At 41.5% G+C, this 17,209-nt stretch overlaps 2 protein-coding genes and 1 long non-coding RNA gene across 3 annotated transcripts; 1 reads left to right on the top strand and 2 right to left on the bottom strand.

The window, feature by feature from the left end:
- Positions 1,109–2,650, top strand: LOC110435824. Its single transcript, XM_021461884.1, has 2 exons — positions 1,109–1,773; positions 2,439–2,650. Exons 1-2 carry the CDS (start codon positions 1,255–1,257, stop codon positions 2,502–2,504), a joined length of 585 nt encoding a protein of 194 aa, XP_021317559.1. The 5' UTR covers positions 1,109–1,254; the 3' UTR covers positions 2,505–2,650.
- LOC110435376 (protein NRT1/ PTR FAMILY 4.5-like) lies at positions 3,106–8,387 on the bottom strand. The gene is made up of 5 exons (XM_021460872.1): positions 7,859–8,387; positions 7,233–7,450; positions 4,587–5,030; positions 4,382–4,497; positions 3,106–4,272 (listed from the first exon to the last, which is right to left on the bottom strand). The coding sequence occupies exons 1-5, from the start codon at positions 7,947–7,949 to the stop codon at positions 3,408–3,410; spliced, it is 1,734 nt and encodes a 577-aa protein (XP_021316547.1). The 5' UTR covers positions 7,950–8,387; the 3' UTR covers positions 3,106–3,407.
- LOC110436037 lies at positions 13,967–16,173 on the bottom strand. The gene is made up of 3 exons (XR_002453742.1): positions 16,107–16,173; positions 15,766–16,012; positions 13,967–14,423 (listed from the first exon to the last, which is right to left on the bottom strand). It is a non-coding gene; the product is annotated as an uncharacterized LOC110436037 (long non-coding RNA).

Genomic DNA, 17,209 nt, shown 5'->3' with positions numbered 1-17,209 from the left:
CCCATATTATTATCTTTTCTTTGACTTGGGAAAACCTGAAAATTTTGGTAGTTCTATCTTTGCCATGAAAGGTTATTGTGTGTTGACTTTATGAATCAAAGAATAAACATGTATTTTTCTACCATATATGATGAGGTTTTCCTTGCTGCCATAGATGCCATTTTGTCTGAGATGAATCATCGATTTAATGAATTTAGTTCAGAATTATTAGTATGCATGGCTTGTCTTAGCCTAATGAACTCCTTCTCTAATTTTGATTTGGATAAGCTTGTGAGACTTGCTTAAATTTATGTTGTGGATTTTGGTGTTGGCAACCTCCTTTTGCCAAATCAACTGAGAGCCTTCGTCAGTCGTGCTAGAAAAACTAAAGATTTTCTTGGATCTATGGAGATTGGAAAAGTGGCTAAAATGATGGACAAGACTCAAATGAACATATCTTATCGATTGGTGTATCGGCTCATTGAATTAACAATTCTCTAGTGGCAAGAGCTTTACTTGAGAGAATATTTTCTTTTATGTCTATTATAAAGATAGATTTACGTAACAAAATGGGCGGTGAATGGCTCAATCACTTAATAATGATATGCTACACCTAAGAATGAGATGTTTAGAAGCATCAACAATGACAAAATCATAAAACAATTTGAAGACAAGAAAACCTGCCGTAGTGGTATATGTTCTCTTCTACCTTCAAAACTCCAAAGATAAATACTTGAAATTTGTGCCAGTAATTTAATTTTCCTTGTATATAGATTGCTTCCAATGATTTATGAAGAATATGGCAGCATGAATGCGTCGTCATCAATTGATCTTTTATTGGATAGTTACAAAAAAATTTTTTGCTTCTTCTTATGCGTTTTATGATGCACTTTCAATCAATTATCTAAGTTGCCATGTAGAAGGTTTAAAACTGCTATATGTTAGCTTTGTATGGGATTTAATCTACCATATTAATTCACCATATTTTTATTTACTAAATCTACCCAAAAAAACCTCACCGGTTGAGATAGCCTCCCTCCGCACACTCCATAAAACGTACCTAGAAAAACAACTCCATAAAATCAACCATCCAACTCCTTGCTCACTCGAATCTGACAGATAAGATTGCGTGTATGTTCCTCCTCGTCTCTCTAATCTCTCACGCCCGTGTCCAGCACTCTAGCCTGCCCCTGCACCCTCGACAAGCAACCAGTGTTCGATCCCTCATGGTGTCTTTCTTTTTTCTGTCTTTTTCGCTATAATCGACAATGTAAGATGGAACTGACTCCTCTCCCCCTTCTCTCACCACACGTGATCCTCTCCCTCCATCCGCACAACGAGAAACAGAGTCGCCGTGAGTGTGACCAAGCTGCTCCATGGCCGACAGCACTTCTTCCCCTCCTCCATGCCCGGCCGCCGCAGTCAAGAGTCGGCCCAAGTGTCCACCTTCATTGCTCCCGCATGGCCAGTTTGGGTGTTACCCCAACCCTAGCAGCCACCATATCCCCTCCGCCACGCGCCGCGCAGGATGCCACGCAGGAGAGTGTGGGCGCGGGCGCCAGGAGAGAGAGGGAGGGAGCCTTGGCCTGGCTCATAGGCCACGGCGGAGGCACAATTATGCCCGGGCTGGGAAGCGGCGACGTCGTATGGAGATGGTGCACCATCATTGCCGCTGCCTTGAGAACCTCTGCATCGACGCCATGCTCAGCGTGCCCCAGCTCCTGCCCACGCCGTGGGAGGAGCGGAAGGCCTACATGGCTACTTAGATGCCTCGCCACCTCACCGCTCGATCAGGTACGGTCACCCTATCCCTCTTTGTTTTGCCAACAGTGCTCCAGAGCTATTTGTTGTTTGGATTTGGTGTTAGATACGGACATAGTGTGATGAACCAGAAATGTATTATCGTTGGCTGTGGGATTTTTTATTTGGTTATTACAAATTCTGCTGTTGACCAGAAGGCTTGCATTTTTCCGTGAAGTCACCAGGGAGGAGAGGATAACACCTGAATTCTATTGCTCATATGCTGCCCTTGGGCAGTAATTGTTTACAGAATTCAAAATACATCTTTGGGATCATTAACATTTCAGAGATCTATTACATTAGACGTTGTGAAAATACTGCCGTAGCCTCCACAGGCTTGCATTGTTTCCATTTATGTCGTCTGTTAGCATGGTGGAGGATAGGTCGATTGGTTTCTTCCCAGTAAATTAATGATGCAGTGATTGTTTTTTGGTTACTTAGGGCACTCACAATGCATACTCTATCGTAGAGTCTAAAGTTATTTATTACCTCGAACAATGTGGACTTAGAGTCTAAATAAGACTTGGAGTCTTATTTTTTCTACCTCTTTCTTCAATAAATATGCTGCCACATCAGCAAAATACCATAAATAATATATAATTAATTGTCTTGGATTCTGTGATAGAGTCTTGCATTGTGAGTGCCCTTATTTTATATAGGATGGATGGAATAGGGAAGAGCAATGGTGGCAGGAAGAGCGAAGATATCAACAGGATGCAGCTTGAACAGGAAGTTGGTGATATCTTGAGCCCTGAATTTACATTTCACTATACTATAATGGTGTCACCTGATGTGAATTACTAACCATGTGAAAATTGGACAGTTCAAGAATTTTTTGAGGCAGCTTGAAGAATTTTTTGAGGCAGCTTGAGGAAGAGCTTGAATTACTATAATTTTATTTTTTTTAAAAAATGTCTTTGCCGAGTGTTGGAAATCGGACACTCGGTAAACCACTTGACGCCGTCTGGGCTACTTTTGTTTGCCGAGTGTCAAATGGGCACTTGGCAAAGGCGTTGCCAAGTGCCCGAAAAAAGACACTCGGCAAAGCTTGCTTTGCTATCATTTTTTTTGCCATCTCGGCTTTGCCGAGTGTGGCACTTGGCAAATGGTTTGCCGAGTGTTTTTTGTTGTTTGCCCTGTCTTAGACACTAGGCAAAGCGCGCGTTTCCATTAGTGTGTGGTGTCGCTGCAGGCAATATACTAGTCAGTTAAGTTGGTCTACTTCCCTTTGGCCCAGTTCCCCTCCCCCCCCCACCCCCTAAATATTTTATTTGGATCTGCCACTCGTTGGTATGGCATGAAATTAAGAAAACCAGAGAAAAGAACTAAACTTAATAGGGTAAACAGTTAAATATGGTTTTCTCAACATTACATGCATGTGTTTTCCAACTCAAATTGCCAACAAGAGTGCTCAACAGTACAAATATATATTACAACAAAACCTACTGGTGAAAGTCATATTTTTTCAATAATGTGTTAATATACCATCAGTTATTTGTGACCAACAAAGGGAGTATGAAACCAATGTAACCAGAATTATATTTCTCAGCTGATTTGCTTGAGTGCATGCTATCCATGAATTGTTCACGTCACCATTCACAATACCTCCTTGAAACACTTGCAGGTGATCAGATCACATTTATGGCACCGTCTGATGAAGCGTTATTATCTCCATCAACCACAACCCTTTGGTCATTCCTGTAAACATACCTCCAAGCAAAAAAGCCGTACAATAATAGTGATACCACCTCAAGAACAGCTAGCAACCAATAGAATCGATCAAGTTTGCCCTTGTTCAAGTTTGTGCCATCAAGCCAGCCTCCTGTTCCATCACTATGTCTTGAAAAGCGGTTTGCCAATTGGATCAACAGGCTCCCCAGCCAAGCAGACACCCCAAGGATGCAGTAGAAGATGGAGCTCCCAATGGACTTCATCCCCATGGACGCCTCACTGTAGAAGAACTCAAGAAGCCCTACAAAGGAGGTGACATCCACAACACCTAGAAGGAAGTATTGTATGGTCAGCCAGAAAACAGACATTGGAATTCCAGTTGTAGCATCCACAAGGCCACTGTCTTCTGCCACCTTCTTCCTCTTGGCCTCCACTAGGGCTGCAATGCCAGTGGCCACTATGGTCGAAAGAAACCCGATGCCGATGCGCTGGAGGTGCGTGACACCGCCCACATAGCCGGTTATTCGTCTTAGGAACGGGACAATGAACCGGTCGTAAACGACGAGGATAACCATCTGGAAAACCGTAGGGATGACGAATAGCGTTGCGGGTGAGATGTGAACTGCGCCGAGCCTGGTGTCCATTGTGTTGCCCTGCTGCACGGTGAAATTGAGGATCAGCGGCACCGGAATGTACCCGAGCACAGCACTGAGGAAGATGGGCACCATCCGGAGGATGATCTTGGTCTCCTCCACCTGGGTTACGCTGCAGAGAGTCCAGGCACCAGCCTTTCCGGTGTCTACTGCTGCTTTGTCAAGGCAGCTGCCAAAAAAGAAACATAAATGATCGGACAAAATTCATCCTAGTTTTTTTATTGCATTTGTCTAATGTTTGGAGGAATAATTGGAGCGTTCTCTAGCTAGCTACTTACTGAAATCCGTCAGTTCTGTGCAGCATTTCGAGGGCACTCGCGTCGTCTTGCCGTTTTAGCTCACTGGGGTTGGCTGGTAATGCAACTTTTCTTTTCTTGAATGCTGCTACAAGAACCTAACGAGGGTGTGAAAAGATTATATTAGCAACATAAACAAATTAAAATTATCCATGAAGTTAACATATTGTTTGATCAATACACATACTTGCAATATTCTGGTGATGGGGCTACCAGTTGGCAGCTGGTTCCTGTAGAACGGGAGGCCGGCAATCCATATCAGCATCCCCAGGATCACGAACAAGGCACAGACGACGAAGCCAAGGTCCCAGCCTTTACTGTTCTCCACCCACACGATGAAGACGAGCCCCACGAAGCCACCCGTCGAGATGGAGAAGGTGTACCAGTTGAAGAAGCTGGATTCCTGTCTCTGCTCGACGGGATCGGACGTGTCGAACTGCTCCCCGCCGAGAGCCGGGAGGCACGCCCGAGCCGCCCCATCGCCGATGGGGATCAGGTAGAGGCCCAGCAGGAGCAGGCTCAGGTTTGAGCCGTGCACGGAATCGCAGGTGGTGGTTGTCTGCTGTCCGGAGACGCACCGTGGCGGGTGAAGGGATGGGACATGCGCTTGGACCGCAAGAAGGATGTAGCCCTGCACATCGCCATGCTTATTAGTTAGTCCTACATCAAGTTTCAAAAAAAAAGGTCATCTCTTTTTTGTTTTGAATAATTAGATGGTTAAAAACATTTTTGGTTAAATTGGTCGTTCTTTGATCAGTAGTAATGTTTGTTGTCTTACTTTCATGATTTGATGTTTTGTATATGTTATTCTGGTACGTATCCTGTGCAACTCATCTTCGTGTGCAACTTATGCAATACCAATTAACGCCACAGGATCTAGATCTAATGTCCGAAATTTTTTTCACTTAAACCCTCCCATCTAGATACACACGGGTTAGATTTAAACCCACCGGTGGAGGGTTTAAGTGAAAAAAACCTCAGACGTTAGATCTAGATCCTATGGCCTTAATTGGTGGTTGCATATGCTGCACAAGAAGCTGGGTTGCATATGATACGTTGCCGTTATTTTGGAGATTAATGAGTGAAATTTGCTCATCTAATTGAAGTATGCATTAAACAGTGTACACTACTAATGATAAAATTCAAGAAATTTTAAGGGTATGAAACTAGACATAATGGAGAGTCTGTGCAATTAAACAATATAGTTCCAAAAGAACGGAGAAGTTAAATGCCTAGAAAACAATAATTTAAAATGAGCCCATAAGTGAGGGAGGGGGGGGGGGGACGCAACAGAAGCAATGAGAAAACATGGGAAATTTATGATTGTACACATGATTTATTGTCAGTTGTGCCCTAGGAATTCTACCGGTGGTGTTATAATGTACTCCCTTAGTTATAGAATGATGTTTTAGTATATCTTAACTTTGATCAACTAGGATAAAAAATATAAATATTTACAATTTCAAATAAATATTATTAGATTAATTAAAATAATTATGCTTATAATAACTTGATTTGGAGCCATAAATGTGTACTATTAAGTAGGAACTTGATCAAACGTGAACATTTTAACTGGCATGAAGCCCATAGTTACATTCTTTTGGGACAGAGGGAGTAAGTATGAAACAAATACTAGAGTAGAAACAAAAATTGCTGAAAATGCTGCAAAAGTTTTTTGGAACATTGTAAAATTTTAACTAAAAATTGAAAATCTAAACAAATTTTAATCAATTATCTTAATAAAAAAAATAAAAAGTAGGACGCAAAATGGTAACCCTGTCTAGGACTCACCCACATTTCAGTGACTGGTTTGTCAAGTCTCCACAAATGGAGTACTGATCATTATTGGTTACCCAAAGCCAACCAAATAAAGTCACCAGAGTGACAGATCACCAACTACTCATACGTGACACCTAAATAAAGTCAACAGAGTCACAGACCACCACCGGAGAATAATATAGTACTGTAGAACACCAACTGCATCAACCTCTAGTGCTTACTGACTTTTTTTTGTCACGCAGAGGAATTCCAAAGCTCTAACCCAAAAGACAGATAACACTAATTCTAGTCTATCATTGTACTCAAATGATCTGCTGTTGAAACTTTGTACTAGTTTCAAACCAGAAGGCAGTAGATACACTAAGCGTTGAGACAAGTTTTGAAACCACATACATTAAATTTTGCATCCTCGCCAATGCAACACAAAAAAAATTAATAATCCTCTGTTATGCTTTCAACAAAGGTATGTGCATATATACAGATTTTTTGTTCGTGCGTTTCAGAAAATAATTTAGCTTCAGCGTCAACTTCATTACTATTCCCTGCATTTTAAAATTACAATCTAGTTTTTGTAGGTACGTACTATTTTGAAACAGAGAGGTATTACATCTACATATTGTGAGACTGACATTAGAATTCATACAGAAAATAAAACATCTTATCCCAACATATAGTTGGGGTCTTGTACCACTTCACTGAAATGCAAGCCTGTGACATGACATGTGCAAGAGCATGTTTGTAGACTGGATCGGATCTGAGTGCATGAGCACGTTTTGTACCACTCTTCTTGTTTTTCGTTCAATCTGACAATTATTACAAGAGCTAGTGACGATCAAACAAAGATGAAAATGACAAGACTATGTCTCCACTACACAATAACACAACTAGTTGACATGATCACATGACAAACAAACTTTTGAGCATATATAGAACAAGACTTTGTACAAGAGTATTATTTTTTTCCTGAACAAGTAATACCTTAGAAGGATCAATTAAAAATAGAGGCATCTTCTCGGAAAAAGAAAAAAACATGGAGTAACAGCTTAGACCATACCAGTATTTCGATTGGGCCAAAGATGAGGACAGTGTAGAAGCGCTTGACGTAGGAGTCAGCAAGGAAGGCTGCTGGGATGGAGAACATCTGCAGCGCGGCAAAGAAGTTGCTCGCTATCGTTGAGGCCTTCGCCACATCCATGTGCATCTCCTCCCGCAGGTAGCTTACAAGATTCAGTATGTTGGCAATGTTGGCTGCGTTGCTGAGCAGCACCAGCGCTGCAGGGGAAGACGAACAAGTAAAAACTGTGAGCATGCATGAGGAACGGAACGTTTGATAGAGAAACCGATTGCTAAGATCAAGTATATATGGGGATGTCAGTCCAGTGAAACAAAATAGGTCACGTCTGTCTGAATTATTGGAGAAAACAGGGGGGGAAAAACAGAAGTAGGTAAGATGAGCAACCTAGCTAAAGAAGACATTACAATAAGCTATCAAAACCAGATGTGTGGTGTCGTGTGTCCATACTTTTAGATTATTAGAAAGCAGATTCTGGAACACTCTGAAAAGGGAACTTTCTGTCATCGACAATCAATGGACTCAACACATTATGAGCAAGGGTCTGAGAGCGCTCAAAAGAAACAGAAGTGTGGACTATGGAGGCTATGCTAGTACTACTGGCCTACCATGAATGAAGATTGAAGCTCTCACTCCTCCGTGCTTCTTGGGGTTCACCGGCCGTCCTCTCCAGTCCACAAGGCCTGATGAACCGCCCATCTCTCTCTCTCTCTCTCTCTCTCTCTCTCTCTCTGCGTGCGTGCGTGCTGTGTGTGTTTTTTCAAATTTTACAGATTAGCTCTGCAATCTAAGCTTTTTTGTTGGCTCAAGCCTCGTGCTATGTGTAGCGGAGCGGCGGATCTCTCGGCAGATCGATGAAGGAAACAGGTCTGAAAGGAGCCTTAACAAAAGGAAGCCAGTGTCCACTGTCCAGCGAGGAAGAAACCATCCTGGCGAATGATGTCCAACACTACATGGACAGTGAAACGACACCAACAAAGACAAAGATCGTGTCTTGATGAATAATATTTAATCTGTGCTTGTTGAAGAATACTCATACGTCTCCATCCTATAAAACTGTGGATTACAACACATTTGTTGACTGGGATCCTGAAATTCTCTTTTGTAGACTCAGCCATGGATTAGGGAAAAAAGTATATGCAAATGTCATTACCTCGGGTCCCAACCTTTGAATTATGAGCTTTATTACAGTGGTTGGTGCTGGGAAGCCGGTATTTCTCTAGGTATTTTTGTATGTAAATAGCTGGTGTTGATTTTAAAAGGCAATCGTTGAAATAAAAGTTATTTTGTTAAGGGCATAATTATAATTGCATTTATCTCCAACAGTAATTGTTCAACCCAATATATATACCCTCCTCTTGAGATTATCTCTTACTCCCCCGTTCCAATTTATAAGTCATTCTAAGAATCTTGGAGAGTCAAATCATTTTCAAGTTTGACCAAAAATATAAAGAGAAATATAAAGATTTATGTTATAAAATAGGTACACTATAAAAATATAACTAACAAAGAATCTAATGATACTTGGTTGGTACCAAAAATCTTATTATTTTGCTATATAAATTTGGTCGAACTTGAAAAACTTTGAATCTCCAAGATTCTTGAAATGACTTATAATTTGGAACGGAGGGAGTATTTAAGAGCACCTGTCCAAGCTACGTCTCACCGATGCCAAGTTATCCATCCTGTTCCATCATCCCTGGCCCACACCAACGCCAGCTTGGCAACCCAGTGATATTTGCTCGTTGTTGTGTCCCCCATCTCGTACTATCGTGTTCTTACGGCTTTTAGCCAAAACTCCCAAAGAGGTCTCCCTGCTACTACCCATTTAAGTTTGGGAGGTCAGGTTTCCATCTTCTAGTGGGGCATCTGCTCGGGGTATCGTTTTGAGGGCAGTCATCCCTCCAACCCATTGCCCTCCACGAGCATTGAGGGCAATTGAGGTAGACTAGATCTTGGGTTTGCTCGGTGCTAGAGGTGGCTAGAGGTGGCTCGCTCGACTATGGGAGGAAGTTTTTCTGCAAACTTATGGGGTATCTAGCCGAATTGATCATTGCACCCAGCAAGAAACTAGTCAATCACTACTATAGAAAGTTTATGACCACCGGTTCCAAACCCTCCTTGACTGATAGTTTTGGCCGTCGTTGGTGATAGCCCGATGATCACCGCCAGTTCCGAAGTCGGTGGTGATATTGTTCATCACCACCGGATTAGCAGACAATACGGCGGTGTTGTCAGTTACCTTCACTGCCGTGTCAGAGCTTGATCCGACAACAACTGGTCATGTACCACCATCGGTGTTGCGAACTATCTGGTGGTGATGATGGAGACAACAATGTCGGTTGGACAAACCATCCTGCAGCGATGAACGAGACATCAATGTCGGTTCGGGTTATAATCTGGTTTTGCTGTAGGTACCAGCACAGCCGGTTGCCGTTTGATCCAGTGGTGTTGATCAATGGTGGTATCAATGTTAGTCTAGCGTACTATGTAGCGGTGAAGTCCTATCCTTCACCATCGTAGTTGTGTTTGACCCGGCGGTCTTGTATTGTCCATCGCCGTTGTTGCTTTGTTTTTTAGTGGTGTTGTCACTATCACCATTGTCGGTTGATTCCATATCACCAACGATTTGGACAAGCCCATAGTAATATTGCATTTTCATAATACAATTGTAATAAAAAACAAATATTATTTTGATCACACCAGACCTGGGTCGTATACATATACACAATGTATGAACATATACATCACTATTAAGATACGGTTCCATAAAACAAATCCATCCATAATAATGGCACATCATTCCATAACACAGATAGAAAGAAATTGGTATTTCAAGATGAATAATGCTAGCACCTTCATTATGTATGGCAATGGTCTCCATTGAGATTCATGACTACGTCCATAATGATACTCTCATGGTGGGTTCTTGCAACCCAAGTATAAATCATTCAACATCATTGTATTTGACCATATAGTTTTTGCAACACAAGAAACACAGTTAAGACATGCATTTGCTATACACTCAAAACTAAATCGCTAGCTAGATCATCAATTGACTAAGGGGGACAAGCTATGAGCTAGATCGGAGTAACCATATCTTTGATGAGGATGCTCATGTAATGCATGATGATATACCACATTAATCCAGCATAAGGGTTATGTTGCGATCAAATTGGCCTCATGTTCATGTACCATGAACATAAAATTCCAAAGCTATTAATATTTCTTACTCTTTTTATTGTACTCCTCTAAGGACCTCTTCATCATGAGAGTGACATATAATGATCAAAGCTTACAATAAACTATTATTTGGCTCAATGTGGGAGTAGTAGCTTGCACTAGCAGAAATTTCCACTTTTATGATGAATAGCTTTCATCACGGAAGGAGCCAAATTAATCATACTTTCATTTTCATAAATAATTTATGATGGAAAATGATTCATCATAAAAGTTGTGTCATTCTTGCAATTTTATGACGATTTCACCAAATTGTCATAGAAGTGGCTCGATCTGTGATGAAAATAGAATATCATAGAACTATTTTGGCATGCGTGGCGGGGGCACTACTATGTTGGCGTTGGCTTCTGTTAGATATGCTTTCCACAAGTACCTGCTATAGCCGGTTGCATTGGGGATGGTTTAGATACGTGTCACTTTTTTACTGGACAACACGGTCATCTCTCTGGTTCTTGCACATTTTAGGTTTTTAATGGACCATATGTTGAGACTCTATTGTTCCATATGTTAGTTTTCTACTGGCACATGCATTGTGTTGTTGTTGGGTCAAGTGTCATTTCTTAATTGGACCATATGTTGTATTTTTATTTGTTCATGTGGCCGTTTCTTATTGAACCATGTGTCACAGTGATGTATGTCATGTTTTTTGTTCATTTGGTCACATGGCTTGATGATTTCCTTGCATGTGTTAGATTTTTATTAGGCCACGTGTCATTGCCATGGCTATTTCACGTGTCATGCACTGATTCGTTTACATGTTTCCTTTTTATTTGATCACGTGGCCTACCTAGGTTCTACCACATGCCCAACAATCAATTCATCATAAAAATAATTCAAAGATCATTACTATTGCACAGATTGACTACATAATTATTTGATGATGTCTACATAATTATTCGGTATGATAATCAAATACAACAAATTATTGTTTACACATCAGCAGTAACTCGCTGACAGTTGCTACATCGCTAACAACCCCCTGACAGTTTCACCACATCAAACCAGCACACAATTACACACATTAAACAATGATTTTTCACTACATCAAGCAAGTAAAGTTGACGATGGAGAGTTACCAGAAGAAGAACAGAAGTGAATGATATCCTCACACGCTTATTGTACTCCTCCTATTGTTGTATCTTGAACTCCTCAAACTCCCCTTCAGTCTTTTTTGTCTTCCACTTTAGTTCAATGGTAAAGCCGGTGCATTCCTTCCTTCGGGTCCCGGGTTCAACTCCCAGGCATTGAGGTATTTTTTGAATTTATTATTCATTATTAGATCCCAGTGGGTTCTATAGGTCGGATGAAGATGGAGAAAGGTCCCATAGTTACACGTGATATGTAAGCCATCAGATCCCATAGGTCGGATGGTCCCATAAGTACATGTGACATGCAAGCCATCAGGTCCCATAGGTACACGTGACATGTAAGCCATTGTGTCCCATAGGTCGGATGTTGAAGAGTCCTGTAGGTAAATGTGGACTAAGAAAGGACCAAGCAGAGACTTTAATGATGAATTGCAAGTGTCACAAATGAGTAACTATAGGTCCCCGAGGTACATGTTGGATGGAGAAGGGTGATATAGGTACACGTCGCATGGAGAAAGGATCGAGCAAATACTTTTATGATGAAATGCAAGCATCATGGATGAGTAAATGCAGGTCCCATGAATGCAGAAAGTACCATGTGGAGATCTATGATGAAGCTGTTTGTTACAGATCAAATATTGTTTGTCACAGATGTGTAATAGTTCAATAACTAAGCCCTGTTCATCAAAGTTTTAATGGAGATCTATTATGTTTTTTTTGACATGGCCTGATTTTGTCATAAAAAGAGAGGGTTGCAAGATTATCACCATTGATCTATGATAAAACATAAATATTCATTATAAAAAGTGATCTTCTATGATAGTTTTGAATTCGTCATTAATGTTTTTGTCATAGAAGTGGAGATTTCTAGTAGCATAGCTACCTTGTCTTACATGTTTCACGTGACAATTATTGGATATGCTCTTGTGGTCGCCTTTGCGAGTCAAAAACTGTGAGAGTGCATTTCTCTATGATGATGTCAAAAAGGACATAATCGTTGTTGCTTTCATAGTGTCCCCATGAAAACTGGTGGTGAAACTTCTGATCATTGTCAGCACAACTGATGATGCGGTGTTTCCAAGACGATGCTATATTGTTTCCTGTTGGCTCTAATATGGTGGTGCGTCCTTCCATTTTGAAACCAATGGCTAAACTTCTTATCTCCATTGTTTTCTTTATGCGTTGCGCATTAGATGATTAGCTGGCAGTGCTAAAATGTTCCAAAGCCGGTTCAGTGTACGATGCGGTGGCAAAGACTAGCATTTTGTTTAAAGATGGCAGTGGAAACATTTCTCGCCGCTGGTAGATCACTCGGAAGGGACCCTCACGCTATGAGCCAGTGGTGACAAGTATCATCGTCGGTTATCTCATAACTGGTAGTGAAAGTCCTGGCAGTAATTAAACTTTCTATAGTGGCATGTATATGAAGTACTTCATTGATAAACATAAAAATAACACATATTTAGTTGTATCTATAAATGTATCCAACAACCACTAACCTATTCGCGCTGGCAGTGTTACAATTACTAAACCCATAAATGTAAGACAATGGGAGACAAAATGCTATATAAACCTTTGTCACACCAGATTTTAAAGAATAAAACCAGGCTAGCTATATGTCCAGAAAGTCCACACATATAAGGAACAGTATCAGAAACAATATTATATAGCAGAAACATACTTATAATTAACACTTACATTAGAGTATCGAGGAACGGTAATTAATCTTTAGGCTCAATCTTCACAGGGATGACTGACTAGGGGCTGCGTATGCTAAGCACTTTTGATAGATTTCTGAGAACGTCCTTCGTGAATCTGTCACTCTTCTATTCAACTATTACTAATAACCTAGAGGTGTTATGAAATAGCAAGAGTGAGCACATATCATACTAAAAAAGTATAAGCAGGGTTCATGCGGCTCAAATAGCTGACACTGGTCTAACTACAGTAAGCTTTTATATGTATATAGCATATTCATTATATGATAACAATATCAAGGTAGCATAATTAATCCTGTAACCACATGATCAATGTAAGCATAATTAATTCAAAGCGTCATCATCTTTAATGTAGATGTCCCCAAGGTTGCTCGTGTATGTGAGGATGGCTAGTATACTAGTGTAAACACTCTACAGAGGTTGTATATCTTTATCTATGAGTCATGATTTACCCTTTTGCCCGAGATGATCAGCCTCGTAATCCACTACCAAGGAAGGTCGGCAGGGTTAACTATAAAGCCTTTCAAAAGTTTGTCTAACAAGTTAGGACCGCAAAGTTTTCAATTGATGAGCAGATGTAGAGCCCCCTTCCAAATGGCACAATGACTCACAACCTATACACATAAAGATAAAGGCCACACTATACCCGTGTCGGCAAGCCCTCTAGCGCCCTTACGGGTAACCTCTAACAAGATAGAAAAGGTCTTCATACTGAACTAAAGCCAGAGCCATAATAGGCCTCATGGTTACATTATTAATTCCAGGTAAATCACGTACAGATAAGATCTCATATAGTCATAAGTCATCTTTTAACGTTCACTACATAGTCATTAATCATCTTACAAGATTATGGATTAAAATTAAGCACTAGCAAGAACTACACAAATGCATATCCAAATAGGTATCAAGGAATTCAAGATAACAATTATCTATGATTTCTCTAGGGTTGTCAAGGTGGACACATGCATATAATATATATATTAAAAGTGTATAGGTAACAAGGATAGTCCCAAATTATAGTTGCCTTAAACTTGCTTTACACCCAAACCAACTTAGAATCTTCAAACTTCATGTTCCGTCATGCAGCTTCTGGCACTCAGCTTTTGGGCTCCGACAACGCTTACATTCTACTCGTAGCAAGCACCACGCGTAGGCAAATATATAAGCAACAAATAAAAACAACTAATAATATTACACCACACAAGATTAAGAAACATACTAAAAGCACTAGTAGAAAAGAGTACAACGCCGACGCCCCTTTTTTATACTACAGGCGGTTGTAGTTACCACGCGCATGTGGTGTAAAAAGGGCGGTGTCAGAACTACGAACCGTCTGTGAAGATGTATTTTCACAGGCGGTTTTTCTAACTGAACCGCCTATAGAAAACATGCATTTCTACAGGCGGTTGTCCTAAGGAACCGCCACTAAAAAATCATATTTCTACAGGCGGTTTTCCTAACAAAACCGCCTGTAGAAATCATGTATTTCTACAGGCGGTTCTCCTAAGAAACCGCCTGTAAAAATCATATTTCTACAGGCGGTTTGTTAAAAAAGCCGCCTGTAGAAATAATTTGAAATTTAATTTTTTGAGTTTTTCAAATGACCTTGTTTGGAAAAACTGTCAAAATGAAACTTGTAGATCTCGAAAAGTTATGAAACTTTATAGTTGATAATTTTTTCATTTGACATCATCTTGTCGTCGAAAACTACGTTTGAATTTCTTAAATTTGAAATTCAAATTTTGTAAATGACCTCGGATGGAAAAACTTGCAATATAAAAGTTGTAGATCTTAAAAAAGTTATGAAACTTTGTAGTTGACAACTTTTCGATTGGAATCCGTTTAGGGCCTCAAATAATCAATATATGCTCGGTTTGTGATAATATGTGGGGAACTAAACTCTAATATAGACACAAGTGAGTGATAAGTGGAGTGGTAGAGAAGGCTACGCGCAAGGGCAAGGTCTCAAGTTCGAATCCCACCGACTGAACCGATGGGCCTTCCTTGTATTAAAATCTTTTTTTAAAAAAACCAATTTCCTATTTTCTGGAAAAATATTTCAATAGGCGGTTGGCATAACTGAACCGCCTATAGAAATGCATTTCCACAGACGATGCCTCTAGAAATGCGGCGGTTCTTAGTTACCGCCTCTAGAAATGTCCCATTTCTACTGGCCTCCAGCGCAGGCGGGGCTGAAAAACGTCAATAGAAATGAGTTTTCAGCCGCCTGTATAGTATGCGTCTATACTAGTGAAGAGAGCCCCCGCTCCTACGATTGCGAGAGCGCAGAAAAACACTAAACAAATTGCATTTAAATAAATAAATTCAAAATTTAGTTATATAATAAACGATTATACTACTACGTAGAGCACGATGACACGGATCTAATGCAACTTGAACAAACTAAATTGGAGTTAGAATGATTAAGCTGTGAAAAATACAAACGAGTGGCAAATCCGTAAATGGTACCTTCTTCTGCCTTGATCTGTAGCAGATCGTTCCATTCCGCACCCATCCATGTGGCTGGTTGGAGCTCCTGCCGTGGAAGGGAAAACGGATAAGGCCATCGCAAACTCCAGCAGAGAGTTGTTGCTTGCGTACGCTCGACCAGGGGCCAAGGAGGCTACTGCAAGGGCTGCTCCCGACCATGCTATTAGGGCAGCAGAAAGGATGGGATGGCCTGAGACGAACAAGCTGCCGTTCATGGAGAACTTCGCTGAAAAACTCGTTGGAAAACAAGAAGCGAACCGGAAAGAGTGAATGATTACTACAGATAAAGATACTATGGTATAGAAAACGGCAAGACAAACCTCATGGCAGCGGTGAAGAGACGACGAGAAAAATCTGATTTTTTATAGTGGAATTCTCAGACTATGGGCTCCATTTACGGTATTTTTGAGAGGTTGGTATATATATTTAGGTAGGAGAATTTTCCGCATCTACATCAACTAGCAATATGGTACTGTCGGCGTCTAGACCCGCGGTCTAGACGCTAACTAGTATAAATCTGCGTGACTGACCAAGTTTGGATGGTGATGCAAGTGAGACACAGAGAGTTTATACTGGTTCGGGCTAAGAATGCCCTACGTCCAGTGTAGTGGTGGATTCTGTATAACCTTGCACCCAAAGGTGCTTGTAGTAGGGGATAAAAGCTGGTTGCGAGAGAGGGCTAAGTCCCATGTCTCGGCTTGGTGTGGACAGAGTGCGGGCTGCTGCTCGGTAAAAGAGTGTTGTGTGCGTGTTCTGGACCCGTGTCCCCCCCAGTTGTGAACCCTGGCTCCCCTTTTATAGTTCCAAGGGAAGGCCAGGTATTTACATGAGTAGATTTCTTTTATTGAGGGGTGAAAACTCAGCCCCGACCCTGTTGAGGCTGGTCCATCTCGTCCTTGTGGGATGGTTGACGGCAAGGCTGTTCCAGTAGAGGGTTACCGAACCCTGTAGGGGTCGCGGGGGTCGGATCGCCGGTACTGCTGCATATCCTGTCAACAGTGGGAAATGACCGCAAACAGTGGTGCTGATTTACGTTACCCATTCCCTCTCTACTGTGCGGTGGTGTGCTACAGTGAACAGGGGTAAGGATGTATAGTGACAGAGGTAAGGCTGCAGTGACTGGGGTGGTTGAAACAGTTGTCGCCTTGCCCTGCCGCGTTATGGGGGCCGTCGCATCCGTCATGTCGGGGGAAGTCTTGTTGCCGAGGTGGAGTGGGGTCCGGCGCCCGAGCCTGGACGGGGTCGAGCGAGTCGGAACTTGCGTCCGAGGCCCTGAGGGGTCGGGCGAGTCGGAACTTGCGTCCGAGGCCCTGAGGGGTCGGGCGAGTCGGAACTTGCGTCCGAGGCCCTGATGATTGTGATTAGTATGTTTCTTTGCGTTTTTTGTGGCTCTGATTTGGGTATCCCTTATTATGGTACCCAA

This window comes from Sorghum bicolor, chromosome 5 (genome assembly GCF_000003195.3).
Source record: "Sorghum bicolor cultivar BTx623 chromosome 5, Sorghum_bicolor_NCBIv3, whole genome shotgun sequence".
Classification (NCBI taxonomy): domain Eukaryota; kingdom Viridiplantae; phylum Streptophyta; class Magnoliopsida; order Poales; family Poaceae; genus Sorghum; species Sorghum bicolor.
Note: the sequence above shows the minus strand (reverse complement) of the source record. Positions and strands in the feature narration are given on the sequence as shown.

Excerpts from the sequence above, each read along its gene's own strand:
- LOC110435376 (XM_021460872.1), bottom strand. The coding sequence starts at position 7,949 with ATGGGCGGTTCATCAGGCCTTGTGGACTGGAGAGGACGGCCGGTGAAC. Across the intron at positions 7,451-7,858 it reads AGCTTCAATCTTCATTCATG|CGCTGGTGCTGCTCAGCAAC; the intron begins GTAGGCCAGTAG and ends CTTCCCCTGCAG. Across the intron at positions 4,498-4,586 it reads CCATCACCAGAATATTGCAA|GTTCTTGTAGCAGCATTCAA; the intron begins GTATGTGTATTG and ends CACCCTCGTTAG.
- LOC110435824 (XM_021461884.1), top strand. The coding sequence starts at position 1,255 with ATGGAACTGACTCCTCTCCCCCTTCTCTCACCACACGTGATCCTCTCC. Across the intron at positions 1,774-2,438 it reads CCACCTCACCGCTCGATCAG|GATGGATGGAATAGGGAAGA; the intron begins GTACGGTCACCC and ends TATTTTATATAG.